This window comes from Mycteria americana, chromosome 7 (assembly GCF_035582795.1).
Source record: "Mycteria americana isolate JAX WOST 10 ecotype Jacksonville Zoo and Gardens chromosome 7, USCA_MyAme_1.0, whole genome shotgun sequence".
In the NCBI taxonomy this organism is placed as follows: Eukaryota; Metazoa; Chordata; class Aves; order Ciconiiformes; family Ciconiidae; genus Mycteria; species Mycteria americana.
In genome coordinates this window covers 56,635,008-56,655,669 of record NC_134371.1, presented here as the reverse complement: position 1 = coordinate 56,655,669, position 20,662 = coordinate 56,635,008, and the positions used below count along the sequence as shown (strand labels likewise).

The 20,662-nt window shown below is 38.3% G+C and overlaps 1 protein-coding gene across 2 annotated transcripts in view; it reads left to right on the top strand.

Moving 5' to 3' along the window:
- Nucleotides 1-20,662, top strand: part of AK5 (adenylate kinase 5) — a 99,629-nt gene that overhangs the window by 71,397 nt on the left and 7,570 nt on the right. For both annotated transcript variants that reach the window (XM_075508556.1, XM_075508557.1), the window contains exons 9-13: nucleotides 1,275-1,317; nucleotides 2,421-2,465; nucleotides 11,873-12,036; nucleotides 13,071-13,187; nucleotides 17,302-17,490. In XM_075508556.1, the coding sequence (XP_075364671.1) occupies nucleotides 1,275-1,317; nucleotides 2,421-2,465; nucleotides 11,873-12,036; nucleotides 13,071-13,187; nucleotides 17,302-17,490 (558 nt within the window). The remainder of the gene's footprint in view (nucleotides 1-1,274; nucleotides 1,318-2,420; nucleotides 2,466-11,872; nucleotides 12,037-13,070; nucleotides 13,188-17,301; nucleotides 17,491-20,662) is intronic.

Genomic DNA, 20,662 nt, shown 5'->3' with positions numbered 1-20,662 from the left:
TTGAAAATGTTTTTCTTCCTGAAATAGTCTCCTGCAAACTTAGTGGATCCAGTTGCTTTTTTAGTTTTACCCACCCCCCCCCCTTTTTTTTTTTTTTTAAGATGGTAGTTCTCCTGCTGCAGTGTAATAGGCTGAGAATTACTGTGAATCAAAAAATGAAAATGTTCTATGTAGCCAGTGTAATGGTACTTCAGCCTAATGAAGAGTACTTCTGTTTCAGTGATAATGGGAACGCAAGGAGAAACCTGCAAGGGTAGTGCAAGAGCCTTGCAAATTACAGGGGCCAGTAGTTTACCCGTACTAGTCACCATGCTGTTTGCTTCACTTCATCTATTCGTGCAGCTATACACATTTCTAACATTGGCTATTTCTTATAGCATACTGAAGCAGAACTGTAAGAAACTACAGCTTGATAACCCTATGCTATTTTGAGAGGACTAGCATAATGTATTCCATGCTGATATTACACACTGATAATGTAATACGAGCATGTTACTGTCAATGCTATTAGTGATATTTTATAGACTAGGTTAAAGCACTGATGGTGTGAGTATATAGACACTACATAACCTAGACTATGTCCAGCACATACACAATTCTGATTTGTAAGAACAGCAAAGAATTCCCACTCTGACACTCTTGCTGGCCAGTATTTGTAATTCCTCATTGGTTGTCCTATACAGTATGTGACAAAATAATTCTAAGTGACCAAGTATCAGGAAAAAAAAAACCAAAACAAAACATGCCAAGTTCCCCATTTCTCTGGTGTAATCCCTCTTCGTAGTTCAGCAGCCTCTGTAACAACTTGTAACTTGTGTTGCATTCTGGAGGTAAACACATTCAAGTTGTTTTAGACCAAAGACTAATTTCATCTTTATATTGTAGCTCACTTCTAGAACTTACTCCAATATTGCCTTTCCACTGCTAACAGCTTATCGTATGATATTTACTTCGGAAGCAATTCAGCATGCACACTGGTTACTTATATATCGTGCTGGAACTGTGCAGTTGGACACTGAAAAAGCTGTTCCTCACAAAAACAATATGGGCCAGTTAATCATCTCAAATTGTCTTGGGTTCTCCATGCTCACATTCTACCAACTGAAAAAATACTAACAGCATTTCTGTGACATTGTTAACCATATCTCAACATAGATTAAAACCAAGGGGTTAGAATATGGAGAAGATATTAAGATACGCATATAAGCAGACGTAAGAAGAAATGCAAACCATGCCAAATATCCATTTCAATTTGTCAATTGCTCAATTAACAGGAGGAGGATCAGTCAAGTTTTTCTGGTTATGAGAGCACAGGAGGTGAGTTTCTTTTTTGGTATCATTTGCCATTTAATTTTCCCCTTATGTTTAAATAGTTACTTAGAAGGTGAAGTGAATTCAGGTTATTTGTATTGTGAAAGTTATGTCTCAAAGGATTTTATCATGTGAATTCTCTCTGAATGCAAATTAAAGCTTGTAAAAGACGTTTCTACACTCTTCAGGCCAGTGGATCCAAAGTTACTAGAAAATATTACTGTTAATCAGCATCAGATCTCATAGGTGTTTTCAGAAACTGGCAGTTATGAAAAGCTTGTTGGAAAATATGAGCTGCTAAGAGTCTAAGAGGAATGAAAGGATTAATCAAAACCTTTTACAGCTAATGATATTATGTAATAAGAGATGTACACACCACATAATAAAACACAAAATTGTATGTGGTAAATGAATGTGTCTTGTAAGTGATTAAGTCAAGATATAATAAAATTCCAGCAGGCTCAGATGGTGCAAGATCACCTTCTGTACTTGTATAATCAGGCCAATGTATAATCAGGACTCAGACTAGAAGGAACTGCTTTTTTAAAAAAATACAGTTTCAGCAAAAGGCAAAGCTGTAGTATGTACAGTAGTTTTGGTGCTAAAACGAGAGTAATACCTGGATTTCATTTAAGATGATTATTATTTGGCTGAATTTGAGGCTCAGGGGAATTTAAGACTACATCTCAGATGTAGTGCACTGAACATAAAATCTGAATGGGATGTGGACAAACTTCTATAGCAGTTATAACGTAATAACATATTCAGAGAAAAATGCAATGGCTCAGGAGGCCCGTTATTACATCAAGATGCATCTGCTTCTCTTTTTTTTTTTTCCTCTTTCTCTTTTTTTAAAGAACTGATGGGTATCTGCAAGGTCTAATTTTCAGGTAAAATATTTTTATCATATCTGCAGTGAGAACTATGAAACTGGGAGATAAATAGGCTTGTGAATAATAGCTCCTTTTGGAATGCAGAGCATTATAGCAGAAAGTAAATCTAGTAAAATCAGATCACCTTGCATGAGTGGTACACAATGCAGTGTGGAAAGTAGCCAAGATTAAAATTAGTAGCTCTTGCCAACTAAAGAATTTTTATTTTCATTTTAGACTTTTCAGAAGATCTGAGGAAATCAAACATAATTTTTGTAGTCGGTAAGTAGGATTCCTAATTTAACTGCTACATTTCAAAATCCCCATGTTATTTAGTTTTGATTATAAGTATATGATTTCTTTTAAAGTTTAGCAGAACAGTTTGGTTAAGAGTATTTCCACTACAATGGTGCTTTAGTCTTTTGAAAGGGAGTTAGGATTTAATATCATGGTATTAACCTGGGTCTGACCACGCTAACAACACTTGTGTAATGCTCAGAGCAGGAGGTATGTTTAAGCATGAACATACTCAAAATGACATTAGTTCTTGTGCAGTTACAGTAGTGCTGTGTGATCTCCCACAGCAAAGCTGCCTCACCAGCATTAGTTAAAATGTTACTAGATTGGATTTATAACTCAGAATTTTAAGGTTTAGGCAAAAAAAAAGTAAGGTCTCTTCACCTCTTCATTTGTGAAATAACTTTTGTAAATACAGGTTTCAATTCTGCAGGTGTTCAACATGCTGTTAAAAAGTCAATGGGCTAGTCACTGTGCATGATGCTTAGCAAGCACTGAGGCTTTGCGGGTTCAAGGTTTACTTTATATTTGCTTTCTGGAAGTCCACATAGGAAAAGCACCATGTTAATGCCAATTATTACATAAATGTGACGAATGTAATTAGCATAAACTTTGAACAGCCTTTTAAGACAAGTTATAACCAGAAGATCTACAAGTTTCAGCTTAAAGCTTGGTACTAGTAACTTGGAAAGAATAATTGCTTTTGTATGAAGTAGAATTTTTCAGAACTGCTTTACAATACAGAGCAGGACAACACATTTCCAAGGACCTAAGGATAGATATCCAAACACGGGTGATTTTTATGTAAAAGCAATCCATTTTGTGCATTCTTTTTCCTAAGGAAAAAAGTGACTTCTGAAATTAGTCATAAATGAATGGAAGTTTCATTCAGAATTCAGGAGGCATCAAAGAACATTCCAATACTAGCAGGTTGAGGGGCGTGATCCTTCCTCCCTATTCAGCACTGGCAAGGCTGAATCTGGAGTACTGCATCCAGCGCTGGGCTCCCCAGTACAAGAAAGATAATGACCTACTGGGTGAGTCCAGCACAGGACCACAAAGACGTTTGAGGGACAGGAGCATCTTTCAAATGAGGAGAGGCTGAAAGAGAAGAGAAGGCTCTGGGGGTTCTTATCAATATGCATAAATACCTGATGGGAGGGAACGAAGGTGAGGGAGCCAGAATCTCCTCAGTATTGCCCAGTGGCAGGACAAGAGAAAACGAGGACAACTTAAGATGCATGAAATTCCATCTGAACACAAGAAAACACTTTTTTATTGTGAGGGTGGTCAAACAATGGAACAGGTTACGCAGAGAGACTGTAGAGTCCTGAACAACCTGCTCTAGGTGACCCCGCTGTAACAGAGGTGTTGGACTACGTGATCCCAAAAGGTTCCTTCTAACCTAAAGGATTTTGTGAAAAGATAGCATGTTTATGTGTTGTACTTTTATCTCACCTTATCTTATACTAAATACGAGCTGACTCAATTTATTGCAAGCCTATGGTGGATATTATGTGTTTGAAAAAGTAAAAGTGGGTTACCGAAGAGTTCATTGAAGACTTTTCTTAAGGGAAAGATGCAAAACACTTAGTTTTCAGTCTTTAAGTAAACTGTAATTCCATGCTTACTGAAGTACATCTTCCTGCTGTTCACTACAGTGACAAATTTTCATTCTCTCTGCCTCACATATCTTATTGGAAAATTATGTTTGGATTTGTACAAACACAGATTTTTAAAAAACGTGAAGTTGCTCAAGGAATTTTGCCTCTGAAATTGTCCATGGTACGGCATATTTTTCATTTACCTCTGGACTTGTTCTTTTTCAAAGAGTGTTCTTTAATTTTCATTTATAACTTTTATAGGCCATCTACTAGCCATCTTCCAGTTTAAAACTGAAAACGCACCTTTTCCCTATTTATTCCTGCTTTTAAATCCATCTCAGACTTTCTAGTAAACGCTTTCTAGGAACAGAGGAAAATTCTGCTTAATCTGCTTAAAGGTTTTTTTTGTTGAAAATGTTATAATTAAAAGTTTGACTAAGTCCAAACATGGGTTACTTGTTGACAAGTTATGTAGAATGATGTATACTTTTTTCCCAAAATATCCCCTTCCCCACCCCCCATCCTCCCACCCCTGAAAAACCTTCTTCAAGTCTAAGATGAAGACTGAGGGTATATTTTTCTGGAAATTTTTTTTTTTTTGGTGACTAACATGCGATCTTCACAGTTGCTCATTTGGCTGCAAAATCTTGATTTTACTCCATCTAGGTAGTGAAGGTAAATGGTATTTCCCAGAGACAGATTTCTTGCTGTTGCTAGGTTGGAATGGCCACAAGCATTTTTTACTTATGGCTTTTTAGGCAGGTAAATCTGCCTGAAAGACTTGACAACCCACATGCATATAAGTTTAACATTATACACGCTAGCCAAATGAATAAATGAATAGCATTTCTTAGGCAGTAAAGGTGTCTGATCACTGTGAATTGTACAACGACCAAAGAAAACTTTGAAGAAGCCTCACAGGAGCAGAACAAAACTGTCAAGCTGGGGGGATGGGGGGGAGGGCACCACAAATTCTCAGTGGCCAAGTACTCCATTGCAGCAGACAGCACTAGAAAAGTTCAGCCCACGATACCTTGACTAGAAAGAAAGCAGACAAGATGGGTTGGAGCATGCTGCTGTAGGTACTTGAATGGGAAAAACTGTCTCTGTCTCAGGTGTCATTAGGAGTGTTTACTCATTACATAGATGTATTCATGAGGAAATAATCAGATGCTTATAAAGATGTTTTAAAACTAGAGTTCTAAAGATGTACATTTGAAGTAGTTTACAAACTAATTGAAATAAATACACCATCTACCACAGCTGACAAATTGAGATACTGTTTATAAGACAAAGGGAAAAAAGCAGACAATTCCCTCCCCCACTAATTTCCCTTGAAAATTCTCCAAAAAAGGGAAAGGGAAAAAAAAAAATCTAATTAGCAAAGATTTACATTAGAGCTAATGTAGGAATTAATTGGAGTAACAGTCAACTCTGATTAATTAAGCAACAATGTCAATGTTTTATCCAGACAGAAAAGCAGAGACATAGAACCAGCAAGTCAAAAATATGGGAGATAACAGGGTAATAAAAGAGGCAAAACCAAGATAAATTTGGCCTGTAAAGTAAAATTCAAGAGAAAAATAAAAAAATTAAACAGACGCAAAAGTAATTTTGGGGGATACTCTAATATTCAAAACTTATGTAATTATTGCCAGTCACTAAAAACAAACAAACAACAAAAAAAAATTAAATCCACTGACCAAAAACCCCTTTTTTGTCAGAGCAGCATGAAAAGAAAAATCTTAACCACAATGAACAACGTATGATTTTATCATTCTTAACTAATGTGATACTCTATATGATATCCAGAAAATTGTCATACATAACAAAGTTACTGGGAGCATTATCCCTCCCTATCCTCCATAGGAGTTTCATAAAACGCCACATTTGGCTTTGGTTGAGGCTGAAACCGAAGCAGAACGCTTTCAGGAACCTTTCTGCACTTTGGATCAGAGACAAACTCCCCACTTACTCTTAAAGCGTAGTGTTTAAAACTTAGTCAACGTTACCAATTTCCTCTGCAGAATCCTTGTCATATTCTTGCTGAGGAACCAAAGCTGATAATGGTTTAAGCTCAATGTAAATAAGACCAGCTTTTCAGCTGACACTCTGAAGATATTATCACCACTTACATTTACAGGTAAAACATTATCAGCTGCAGACACTAGCTTCTTGTGCATACAAAAAAAAAAAAAAAACCAAAACCCAGAAAACAAACCCAAACCTCTTTATTTGTCCAAGGTATGTCAGACCTTGAATGACTTGATCTAACTTTGAATTTAGCCCTGCTTTCAGTAGAGGGTTTTACCAGATGAGGTCCCTTCCAAGCTAAATTATTCTACAGTACCTGTATTACAGCTCCTTCTACAATCAGATAGGCATAGGATGATCAGTGCTGATAATTAAAACCCCAATCAGTCCAAGCACTAACTGTAGAAGCTGATGAAAGCTGCGTCCTCTGACTTTCCATGAAGTGAACTCCATGATTTCTTTAAGAGGGATGAAAACTCAGTGATGACCCGGGACATCACATCACTCTGCCAATATGTGCTTCAGGTGTTTTTTTTTTATTAAAATCATCTCTCAGGAAAAAAAAAAATCTTGAGGGATTATTTTTGTTGTTGTTAAATAACAGCATCATTCCTATATGGTTTCATTCAGACTAAAAATCATATGTGAACAACAGATGAGGTGCTATTGAGAAGCCTTCAAATGCCATATTCTGAAGCTAAGGCTTATTTTTATTTGTATAAATAATCCAAGTAGCATTGATAGACTTGCCAAACTGATCAAGCCCTCCAAAATCATAGCTGAAATATAAGGATAGCTTGACTGGGGTTATTTTGATTTCAGTTCTGAATTCTGAGGCTCCATTGTGCAGCCAGGTTTCCCCTGCAAGCACTTTTTCATGATACAGGGATGATACTCATTATGAAAATAAGGTCTAGAAATTGAAACATTTTAAAATGAATGGTGGGACTCTCTTGTAAATCCTGCTGCCGGCATTTTATGTAAACGTTCATAGTATTTTGGTATACGATAAACTCTCAAGATTTGGCAAGTTTAAAATAGAGACATCCCAGTCTGTCTATATGACGCTTCTTTATTAATACTTCTGGCAGCAAAGCCGGTTCATGAACTGCTCACATTGCTTGTTCCTGTCCCTGCTCACTCCCAGCGGCAGTCCCAGCTCCCCCTAGCATCATTAATTCATCTGCTTGTGATGCTGTGCTCTAGGCCAGACCTGTACATTTGAATCACATGCCTAGGCTTGTGGTCTTTCATAGTCTGGGTGGGATCAGGGCATGAGGGAGAGCAGGTGTAAGATGCTCGATTTCTTAAACTGACATCTTTCACTGATCTAAGGCAGACTGCAGCTAAACATTCAGAAGTGCTACTTGGGCAGTTGTCATTTCTCCCTACCCACTGAGACCACTCTTTTTCTCCCCTTGAAGTGCTCTCTGTGAAGCATTTCTGCATTCAATAATTAAATGGGGAAAGGTGACCACCTAAGTCAGGAGTGCTGCCAGGAAGTTATTTACCAGAAGACCCCTTTACACGCTTTCACAGGCAGCTGAATCAACATAATGGAAAGGAAAACTGCACTAAGGAAGTGCATAGACCTTTTAATCCAGTCTTGTCCACAGAAAAGCAACACGCAGAACTGCATTTAATTTTTATGCTCTGTCTAGTACCCTGGTTCCAGATACTTGCTTACTGTTTGTATCAAAGCACAAAGGGACACACAAAAGATCCAAGAATAATCTCACTGACTGATACAACGTGCTTAATTTCTGAATCTGCAACTTCCTCTTTTTATGAAGTTAATGAATGAGCTTTAAAGCAAGATGAACTGCACTTAGCAATACTAGCATAATACAAAAACATGCTAACATTGAAGAACTGCTGGTACTTCTTCTACATTCTCCTACAGGTCACAGCATACTCATAGTTCCTCCGGCCATTTTCTAGGCCATTTCTAGACTAAAAGGAATTTCTCTTTATCTTCATGCCATATATGAAAATAAGAGGACAACATGATTAATCTGAATAGCAAGTTACCGTGAATCAGTCTGCCACTGGTTAACACAATTTTTTTTCCAAAATATACACAGGCAGAGTAAAAGATGACAGCATACAGAAGAAATGACAGCGTTCACAAAGAAACTTACGCCTTCACAACAAAAGTGGGGACATATTTTCCTCCTCCTAACAATTGACCCATTGGGAAAACTTCACTACCTTTTTCAGCGTCTCAAGTTTTTTCTGTTTGAAAAACAGCGTAACAAGTTGCAGTGAAGGCTTCTTAACTGCAAATATCTTTGTGCTAGCTTTTGTTATATTTAATATGCAGCTGTTGTTCCTTATAAGCTTTCTTCAATTAAATTATTAAAATTTTCTCATTTTTTTTAGAAAGATGCATCGATTTAATAAAGAGACCCTCTAAAAAGAATGAAATACAAATTTTGCAACACTACAAATTGATAATAAGCCTCATGACTGCAGGGTTAATTTGCTGTTAGAGCTGCTTATATACCAGTCCTATGAGTATATACCCTGAGCCAGAAGGAAGTATCTAATGAGTAAGGAAATGCACTTTCACATTCTTTCCCACCTAAATAGCTCTTTTTCAGTCACATTAAATACTGGCCTTCAGAGGGAGGCAAGACATTAACTAATACTTGAACTTTAGGCATGTAAATTAATACTGGCATGAATGCTGAGTATGTGTTCAGCTCCCAGTGCTGAATTTCCTGGGGGCATTCAGCCTCTTCTCAGATAAGGCCAAGCAAGAACTGTGGTCTCATTTGTTGATAAGAAAGCACAAGACTTTGCAAAGTGGGTCATATACATTTGTCAAGCAGTAGGATGCTTTGCTACTCATCGATACTAAATTAATAGCAGTGGCCATAAAAATTACCATTTTCAGCACATAACTGTTATTTAATTATGTCTTTTCCTCTTCAATGATCTCAGCATTTTAATCTCAGCTTTGTTGGAACTCTTCTATAAAAAATAAACATGGTCAATTTTAATTAATGTTTTGGAGGCACAGTAATGCTCATTTATGGTGTATGCCCTGCATAATGGGTCATTCTGGCAGCATTCACTTTTAAAATACTAACAGATAAAGGTATTACAAAAACACATCAACTCTTCTGAATATTTACCTGCTAGCTGAACAACCAAAAATTGTCCTTGTATTGTTATTTCTAAAAAGAGTTCTAGTTTATTTAGTATATGAAGGGACATTATGAAATTTCTGTTTCAGCTCTACATTCAGAAGAGAGACAGTTCTATAAGAAACAGAATAAAGTAATCTTTATAACTGTTTTTTTTCTAATACTGTGTATACACACCAAATAAATAGGATTAAGTTACTGCACTGCTAGTATATTCAAGGCCAGGCAACAGAATGCGTAAACAAGCACATGCACACACAAACTTACTAACCTGAAAAACCAAAGCAAACCAGGCATAAAATTAATTGCTACTACAGATATTTAACAGTCTCATTACAGATAATTTGCCTATAATTTCTCTGTAGCCACTCTTATTTATTCCTTGTTTTCCTTCAATCGGTGCTTTTACAAAAGAGTAATTTTCTTCTTAATAAAGCGATAAAGCAATAGAAAGACAACATGAAACCCACATTGGAAAGAAAATGAGACTGTGACAAAGATTTCTAGCTAAAATTGTAGCACAAGTGTGATTCTCACACCATGGGCTGATAATTGTCTTTGTGAAGCTGAAGTAAAAGGTTCCAGGTTACAGTAGACAAAACCATTCCTTTGATGCTACTGCCTTATCACCCAATTTTTATTCTCGGCTACAGTACTGTAACTTCTCTGAAAATATACGCTTGGAGCAATTATTTCTTAAATTGAATGCAAAAGTTAGAAGAAAATTCAAGTCAGGAGGAGATGGTGCCAATTCACTCTATTGTGAACATGTTATTCCTATATTTGTTCATGGAAAAAGGAAAATTGGGTATTTTCTAGCATCTTAAATCCACATAATAGAGCTGTGCAGTCATATCTGCAAGTCCTAACAGTTGATAAACACACAAATTACATGCTTAAAAAACTTTATTGAAAAGAGGGTTCTTTTTTTTTTTATTTTGGCCTTGCCTCTTCTTTTGATTTTTGAGCACTGTCTCCCTACAAGGGTATAATTACCTCCTACTGCAACAGATCTTCTTAATAGATCCATCAAAGATTGTAAAAATGCTGCTACACACCTTGAAATTTCTCCCCAAATCCTGATATTGCCACAATGGAAGCTTGCTTTCCCGACCTCCCCCACCCCCAGCACCAACATGGCCCCTCAGCCCTCCCCACCCAGTTCAGCCCTCGTGGGGTGCTCACCTCAGCTCTGCCAGCAGCTCTGGAGGTCACGGCCACAGGAGCGGATCCCTGAGATGAGGCTTCCAGCAATTTCTGTGGCCTGCCCATCATCTTCAGCCGGGCTGGGGTGGCTGCTGCCACTCAGCCAGCGGCTGAAGAGGTGTTTGGCATTTCAGAGGGGCAGCCTGCAGGGTGAGGAAGGAAAAGCAGCCATCTCCATTGAGGAGGTGGGACAGGACAATGCCAACACCTGCAGAGCAAAGAGGTGTCCAGAGACTCTGAGACAACCCCAGAAAAAGGGCACTTGCCAGAGAGGCATCCAAGAGAGGCAGAGTTTTGGGACTCTTGAGGTGGCGGCAGCTCTCCTGCCGAAGGAAGCAGGGAGGCTTGAGGTGCCATTTCTGACAGGAGGATGCCTGCAGCATTTGCCTGAGTCACTGCCCTTCCCCTCCCGCCCTCCCTGTCTCCCCACAGGCCTCCGGGAGATGGAAGCACCCAGCCTGCAGCTGTGGTAAGCTGGGGCCAGCCACAGGTGCCTTCCCTTCAGGCTGTGGAAAAAAAACACTTGAGCAGCTTCACTTGAGCACCCTGTCATCTGCAGCTGCCCTTCATCCCTCTGGTTGTTTGACTCAGCCTGGTTCAGATATGGTTTTCCAGCTCCTGACTGAGTACAGTTGTGGATGTATAAAAGCGGGGGGTGGCAAGGTCTCCGTGGGCCCTTCATTGCTGAGCACTTTACTCTTACACTTCCCTGCAGCATGCATGAAGAGCAAGCCCGTACCACAGCTGCAGGGAGCCGCATGACCGAGCCTTCGTCAGCATTTAGCAGCTTCAGTACCTGGCTCTCAGTTATCGGCAGACATACCAGCACGTGAGAGCTTTCCAGCTCAAAGGGAAAGGGCGCAAGCACAGTGAAATTTTGCTCTTATCTTTACCACAGTGCAGAAGGGTTTAGTTACTATACACCTACCTGCATCCCACATAACAGAGGCACATTTCGCCATCTCTCTGCCTATGCCTTTCCATTCCATGAACGGGGACAAAATATTTCTCTCGCAAGGATGCGGTGAACATTAGTTTGCTAATATTTGTTGCAGCCATCAGGCTGAACATATACTGAGCCAAATACTCTTCCCCATTGGCTGTCTGTTTCATGTTTTTCCTTTCCATGGTAATGGTGTTTTAGGAACAGGTTCTCTTCTGCAAGAGATTTCACACTGTTGTGACTCCTTCAGCTTTGGTACACGTTTTGGAGTCAGCAGTGTAGCGTATCGGAAGGGAAGCACCTGACTTGTTCTACTGTATAGAGTGTCTTTGCAAAAAAAAAATTGCAAAATAGGCAGTCTCATCAATTTCCTCCCATTTTCTTGGTTGCTATAGTTTGAGAAAAGGCAGATATTTATTCTTTTCTAATTATAGATCTTTTTCCCTCACAAAGGTGGCCCTGGCTCTGGCAAAGGTAGCCAATGTGAACAGTTAGCCAAGAAATATGGATTTACTCACCTGTCCACTGCTGACCTTCTCCAAAATGAGTTATCCTCATTATCAGAGAGAAGTAAATTGATCAAAGACATCATGGAATGTGGGGAACCTGTGCCTGGCGTAAGTGACGGTTTTATTTGGTGTCCTAGTGGTTAAACAAAGGCAGTGGTAGGTAGATTGTCTAAAAGGGTGGAAATAAGAGACTAGAGCTGATGATTCCCCTTTAAGTAAAATTAATCTGCAACTTGGGGGAGAAGTTTCCTTATTGCCAGATCTGTGGCACTTCTTTCCCCTTTCTATGCCAGTATTTCTTTACATTTCAGACTCACATAGGCAACAAATTAGTCATGAAATACAGTGAGACAGATGCTGCGCTATGCATTGCAAAATGTAAGAATAAGTACAGGAAACAGGAACTTTATGTCCATTTCATAGCTTCACATTTCAGATTCAGAGCTGGTCCTCCTGGCACCTATTCTAATTTACAATACCTGCGGCTGTTCCCTGCAGAGCTGGCTGACATCCCAGAGTAGCTGGACTGCAGTTTAATGGAGGCTATGAAGACAGAATGTGTTGTTCTCAGCTGGACTTGACTTTTACATGGCAGGTCCGCAGCCCCAGCTCTTGGTGGGTCTTCAGCAGGTGCAGCTAGATCGTAGGATGCATTTGTTAAGGAAAGATACTGGGAAGTGCTGCTCAGGGGAAACTAAAAGCTGTGCTGAGGCTTGATTTTGATTGCTTTGCTCTTTGGTGTGTTTGGTCAGATGGGTCTCTTACCGCTTTCCATGTAATATAAATATATCAATGACATAGAAAATGCAATCAGATTGGAAAATGCTGCAGCAGTACTCCAAAGTTTCACAGGTATTAACAGAAATTTTGAAACGATGAAATATTCGCAGCTATCTAGAGGACACTTTGGGAACTCTTGGATGGGTTGCAGCACTAGATTTGCGTAGCATAGCTGGTCCTGAGAGAAGAAAAAGTAGGGTGCCCTGCTACCTGCAGGACAAGAAAAATACCTGCATTCACAGGACCTGCTTTTAGCAAAACAAGGCAGTTCTCAAGGGCGTAGGATTAAAGTCAGTGTAACAAACAAAGGTATCAATCTTTCTTATTAATCAACCAAGTAACTCTCTCTCTTTCCAATGCAGGGTATTGTCCTAGAGCTACTGAAGGAAGCCATGCTTTCCAAGTTAGGGGACACAAAAGGGTTCCTGATCGATGGGTATCCCCGGGAGCTGAAAGAAGCAGAAGAGTTTGAGAACAAGGTGACCATATAATTGTAATGCTGTTATAACTCCTATTAAGATATGACTGTACTTCTCATGCTGCTTGGGTCCCCATCTGTAGCTGATTGCAACGGGGACGTGTAAAGAGCCAATCCAACAGTGTTGTGCTGCTGAGTACTGAAACTTTGGCACCCCACCAATATAGCAACTCCAGCTTTTGCCCTCACCTACACAGACTCTGTAATACCAGGAGAAGTAAAGGCTGATTTTACCCAAATTTAATATAAACCAGGCACAATCCACATTTACTGGAAAGCACCATTTTTAGAATCAGTTTACTAATTCTAGTGGATGGCTGCTATACTTCTCATGAAAATCTCATCAAGCACTATTTCATGTAGGTTTATGAAAGCATGTCTCTTCACAGTTAACATCTCTTGCTATTGAGCTGGCTCTGCTAAAGCTTGCTGACACTTTGAAACAGTAAAACACAGGTTAAATTTTTGTGATGAGTAACAGGTGGCGTAGCCATAAAAAGAGCGTTTTGCAAGTGACTGTGTGGCAGTTCAGAGCGTTATTGATTTCCTCAGTATGTGCTAAGACCTACTGAGAAATCTCAGCTGTACATTTCTCAATCTGCAGAAAATACTCTGTATAAGTCCTATGAATGAATGCGCCAGGGTTTAGGAGAAAAGAAGTGGTGAACTAGGGGAAATAGTTCCGTATATATTCTATCATATTACACTCCGCAAATGTCCTACACAAGTTTTAAAGGTAATAAAACTTTAATGAATCATCTGTTTTCTCCCTGAACCTTTAGCTGCTTTATTTAGTTGATTACCAGAAAAGCCTAGCAAGATTTAGGCGTCAGAAGCTGGACAAAATAATGGGCAATGGGATTTGCTATAGAAGCCATTCACAGAAATGTTGATCTATTAGTTCCTTTACTAAAATGCCACAGACTATTAAAAAGACATTGGAGATTCCTTTCATTTGGTGTAGAAGGAGGAGCTATTTCAGCAGTGCTGCTTTTGTGGCAGGCATATGTGTCATGTCCTGTGAACACTGATAAATGCTATAAAGTAGGACTTAGAGATTGGAGTGTCCTGGACTGAGGCATTGCGAGGCAAACAAGTCTTGATGCATCCAGTGCAAAAGCAGAGCCCTGTTCAGTTCCCGTAGACACTGTAGCAACACAAGATCCTGTAGTCCTGAGCTGCCTTTGACATTTGGATTAAAATACAAGGACCTCAAGTGATAATTTTGAATATGCTAAGTCATCCCTGTTGTATCCATGTATCCACTTCAGTTTTCACATGGTGAACTTGGCTGGCTGTAAACTGCTCAGTAAGTCTGTGAAGTTTTCATAAATGAGTCATCACTGAGATAACGCTCTGCAGTTCTTTCTAAAGGGCGATGAGAAGTTCTTCCTACCTTACAATTGAATGAAAAGAGGTGGACATCAGGCTTTATTAATTAATGGCAGCAAAGTGCAAATGAATAGTGCTACATATCTACCTGATGTGTAAAAAGCATTATAATTGTTAAGAAAGAGCTGTTCTATTTAGAAGACATGAGGTATAGTGCTTATACTTAAAAGCTTGACAGGCCTAAATACAATTAGCTATGTAGAAATAGCTTATTCTCCAGCCAGTTTTGCCCAATTCCTTTCTATGATATAATTGTACTTTTACCTAGCCATAATTCTAGAGAAGCACATGTCTCTGTTCCCTCCTCGGTCTTTCTGCTAGGTGAGAAGTAGAAAACAATATTAAATTATAAGTTCCACATCACCAGGTGGAAGATACCCAATAAGATAGAGTAAAGACCCAATACATTAGACTTGTTTGGCTTCCTGCAGATGTCCCCACAGCATGAATTATTTAAGCTAAATTGTGTCAGGAAAACAGTAATTTAAAAAAAAAACCCAACCAGTAGTAAAAATTGCTGTAATATCTGATAGGGGCATTGCTTTTACTTTTTGCAATTTTTAACTCAGAAGAATGACATTTCTGTAACGTTTTGAATTCCAGAGAATAGCAACATTGAAACTTTAAAGAGAACCACATAGATTTTTCAAAAGCAGATCAGACCCAGTCTGTCAAACAAGATACTATTATCTGATCCTACAAGTCAGTAGACTCCTTTATATCCTCATTGTAAGGTGATGATATGACTATAACTGATGAAAGGAATCATTCCTCATTTATTGTATTATAATTTAGAACAGACCATGGAATTCCTCATGTGGGGCTGTTTCCACATGAGGAAACAGTGTTTCCAATTATACAAAAATAATAATATAATTGGAAACTAATTATTATTAGTATTGGAAATAATAATATAATTGGAAATAATAATATAATTGGAAACAAAAATAATAATATAATGGAAACATTATTCATGTTTCCAATTATACAAAAAGGACATATGTTTTAATCATTGATTAAGCCCACATCTTTTTTAACTTCTCGATCTAAGTCTCTTGCACTGTTAAAACTGCCTTGTTGGCTTTTTTAATTCCAAAACGCAATATTGCTGCTGCTAATAGCTTTAATGTTTTCTGAGCTGTGTTGAAAAAATGGATAGATAAAAGCCTGTCATTGAACTGTCCGACATAATCTCTTGGCTTCAGCTGTCTCTTAGAAAGTCATTAAGGTAGTCGAAAGGTCAATATAATCCAGACATCAAATGCAGAAGGCCTAACATGAAATATTTACCTTTAGAATATTTCTTCCTTTAAGGGCTGTCAACAAAGGTAGCAATGGCAATTTCCATATATCAGTCATTTAGACTTTCTTTGCTGTAGCCATGGTAAAAGCATGAATTTCTAGTGGTCACTAGTGTGAAGAACAGTCGTCTTTTCTCAAGACTTCTCACTCTTTCCTAAAAGGTGTTCTCCAGATCCCTGCTAAAAAGGGAAGGAATGAGAAAAAGTCTGAGAGCATCATTGAAGGATTTAATACATAACTGCATGGAAAAATGATCACGTTACTTTTCTCTGATCCTGTAACACCTTTATTTTACTTGATAGAGTGGAGTTTATCCCTTTAGACCCAGCCCAACAGTTGTTGTTCAGCCAAAACCTGTGTCAGAGAGAGCTGTGCTTGAGCAGGGTGCATGACAGGGTGTATTGCAAGATTTATGCTAAATGACATGCATCTTTTTCAGCATCTCGGGGAAAGAACAATGGGGATTTGTGTTTAGAACTTTTGGCTCCCTCCTAAAATATTATAAGGAACATTTTGCTCTTTCTTGCCAGTTCTTTTTCACCCATAAAGTACTGCAATATCTACTATCAAATTTAGATAGAGACAATTATTTACTATCTTTGCCAAGGCCTGGGAATAAAAATAAATAAATCTGTATTTATTTTGTTTATAGAAAAGGGCAGACTCTGCCTTATGACTAGTTTGGCACTAGCCAAAAAGCACTAAGTCGTGGCTTCTCATAGAATTCGGAAATTACTCACCAGCTTGAAAATGCAGAGAAATATATCACATCCTTCCTCTATGCCATGGGTGGTAATGATGTAGAGTTACACTGCAAATATTGACATAAAACAGTGTGTGACATAAAGTAATTCACAGGAGGTATTCCTATGCATACATCCAATAACAAGCATTTGATGGTGTGCTTGAGCCTGTCTGTTGCTACTCATTTCCATTTCAAGTGGGCAGACTTTAATTTGGACATTTCCTTCTATTTCCTTCTTGAAATTCTACGCCGTAGTTTACCACTCCTGAATGAAAATATACTCTTCACAGATTAAACAGAGCAAAGGCTAAAAAAATAACAGTGTCAAGCATTCCATGAGTCCAGTGTTGTTTGCATCAAGCTTTTATCAAACAATTGCAAATAATGAACAAACTGACGATCTTCAGCCAGAATTTTTCAGATCATATCTCTTTTTCTCTATACATGTAGAGCCCAGTCAAGCACAGCCTTGATCCTGAATACTGGGATCTGTAAGTGCTGCTACAGTAAGAGGTGTTTGTTAATAAGCATAATTTCTGTATAGACAAATACAAAAGTAATTTGCTAATAAATTCCTTATGACTCTTTTGGTAGCATTTGTTTTTAAAGTTATCCAAACAAAATCAGTTTTACCAGGCCAATGTTTTGAATGCGTATTGTTTTTCTTTGTCTCTAGATTGGGGAACCAAAACTTGTGTTCTGCCTGGACTGCTCTGCAGAAACCATGAGCAGTCGCTTTCTGATGAGAAATCAGAGCAGTCAGCACTCTGATAACACCGAAACCATCAAGGAAGGAATTGAAAGCTATTACCAAGCATCAAAACCTGTGATTGCATACTATGAAAGGAAGACACAGTTATGCAAGGTAAATTGCTTGACCTTTTGAATTAAATTATTGCTTTTTACTTCCATTATATGAGCAGTATTTGGAAAATACTGACACGACACGATTTATGAACTGTATTAGTTTCAGCACTTTCCAGTTTGTTCTCATCTTATACTTCCCTGGTTTGTTTGCAACTTCTACAAGTTTCTGAGTTCCACAGTACAATTTGAAAGGATAAAACCACAGATTTATCCTGACTCTGAGAACATATCCTGAATCACTACCTGATCTGTATAGAATCTCTTATTAAACATTAATGCTGGAAAGCTTTTCTTTAAGTATTAGGATTTATTTCTCTATAAGGGCTTTCAGAGTTAGGATGAAAGATTATGTTAATCCAAAGCCCTTTAGTTAAATTTACAAAACTGACAGTGTATATCCTGAATTAAAACAGACCTGCACACCAGAAAGATCTTTCTGCTGGAACAAATGACATAGTTATATTAATGTCAATTAATGACCTCAGTTTACACCTGCTGAAGATGTGATATTTAAAGCATTCTTTGTATTCTCTAATCAATGCTTTACAGAGAAGCAAGAAAAATTCCATCAGTGCAATTAACTGATGTATATGCTGGTACATCTGTAAACTCATTCTTGAGGGATGTTTATATTTCTTTTTATATATTTCTCTGCTCCGTTGGGGCAAACTATCCCTTATGTTCAGCTACAGAAAGATCTAGTCCTACTGGTCCTTCTTGTCCTAAAAGGGAAAGAATCCAATAATAGTTTCTGGAAATATTATGGGAGCTTTTTTCTAGAGGCTGTAGCAAACATGCAAATCACATATCCCAAACCTTTCTCCTCTGCAAAGTTCCCAAAAGAGAAACATGCAGCTAATTTATGCACTCATCCTGACCTGAGAAGAGAGTAAATGACATAGTCCTGAGAAAAATGGTACTCAAAGGGAAAGTCCTAATTTATGTCCTTTGCTAACCCCACAGTAAGTGCACAGAAGGCAAATTATAGAGTGGCAGAAAAAAAATCCCCAATTACTTTTCTTTTTTAAGCTTAAGAACCATTAGCTGTCTTTATTTGTATTTTCTTTGACGAGCTACCTTGCCAACATTGCAAGGATGCATCTAATTAAGAATTCAGTACAATAAACAATACACCAACACAGTGCGATGCAAAGGAAAACAGAGCTCTTTCTTAAGATCTTATTCCAGTGAGCTGTGCCTACTGCAGTGTTTCCCTTTTTGAAGCATCAGGGAATTGACAGCCCCAAAGAGAATGAAACTACACTAAATACTTTCACACAGATTTTGCATTCGTGGTCTGCCTTATTTCACTTGATGTGGACTCTCCTTGCCCTTCCTTAATACTTCTGCTGCCAGTTTCTGCTCCATCTCCTATGCAATCTATGCAATGGCAAAACATGCAGTCTTTTCTTGAACGCTTATAGCTCATTAGCTCATTAGGGGACTTGCCTAGTCTATGGGTCAGAACTGGATTTGTGCTTTGCACTCTTTTATCATTAGTTTTTGGGGGAAGTGACATTGTGTGTTTGCATGTTAGAAAATATTCATGCATTGCTTGAACAGTGTTTACACTGTTTTTCTTACAATGTCTGTACAGTGTCTGTACTTGCTTCTGATGAATGTAGGTGTTCAACATACCTCCGTCTTCTTGGTGGAACTATTGGGTATGAAAGCTCTGTAAAATCAGCTTTGTAAACACTATCATGTAAAATGTCCTTTTAAGGTTGAAAAACGTGTTCTGTTTTTCTTGAACCCAGATACTCTGTATTGAAATGTCTACCTCATCTGCTTTTTACTAAATCGATAAAATACACATCTGCTATCAAAGATGTGGTTCCATTATGGATTTAAGTAAGGTAGGGAGATGCCCCCTCCCCAGCCCTTATGATGTAGACAAGTACACGTTCAGTTATTTATCAGCATGTAGAGAACACTGCCAAAATACTCAGCAGAGGTAGGCTTTTAAAATTAATCCTTCCAGGCTAGCCTCGTCACCCTCAGCCAGCCTCGGGTACAAGCCTGCAGCCCTGATGCCTGTACAGCAAGGAGCAGAAGCAAATGTAGTTTTCATACAAGCAGCATGTTAACGTTTTACTGTTCATGGGTGAGAGAAGTGATTTGTTTAACCAAGTGTTGTTGAACAGTTGTGGGAATCTATTTGAAAGTTTACTTTGCACCTAACAGTCCAAGTGGAAAAGTAGGTCTGAGCACTTTTTTGCACAGGGCAATTGACTTCAGTAGCTATTCTGATCCAAATATTCCCTATCAGTTCTGCAGTGGACAGTGCTGGAATAAAAACAAACACTCTGTTTTGGAAATACACTAAATACTGTGAAACAAAGTAATTTTTTTCTGGAAGGAATGCTTGTTTAGGAAATTTTTCTAGGCAATTTTCCTGGATAAGTGAACTCAAAGAGTTTAATCATAGAGTCTGACTTGGTCAATGACACAACTCAAGCATAGTGCCTGGCATGGTGGCATCCTTCCAGTGCCCAGTCCTGCTTTGAGCAGGAGGTTGGACTAGATGACCCACTGAGGTTCTTTCCAACCTGTATTATTATCCTGTAAATGCACATCTTACAAACCTATACATTATTTCGCTCAACAATTTGAAGAATAAAGACAAACAATTAAGACTTGGTCAACAGCTGGTTTGAAACAAAGAGAACTAGATGACACAAAATGTGTAACTTAACTATGTGGGAAATTAGGAGAAAATAGACATTTAGGTTAACAGTTTTAAAACTATTTTAGTAGTTAATATGTTTAGGCTGCGTATTTTGAAGAAAACAGAGAGTAAAGGGGAAGTTTGCAATTCCCAGGACACAGGGTTAGTTTCTTATTTATAGCAACATATTTTACAGACTGCTAAGCATTGACATTAGCAGCCACTCTGATGTTCTCTGAATGAAGAAAGGAAATTCAGGTGGAAAGCAGAAAAACTATCAGTAATACTTTGCACTGCAATTTTTTTTTGTGTGAGCTAGGCTAAAATGGTCCTTTTTTTTTGTTATTTGTAATATCATACACATACACAGAAGACTGAGACTTTACCTAGAGGCAGTCTAACATGTTTAATATTTTTCTTCCTGATTTTAATTATAACATCACATGTTTTCAGCTTTGAGAATCTGTTCATTCCTAAGTGGGTTTTGTTACTCTCCAGCATT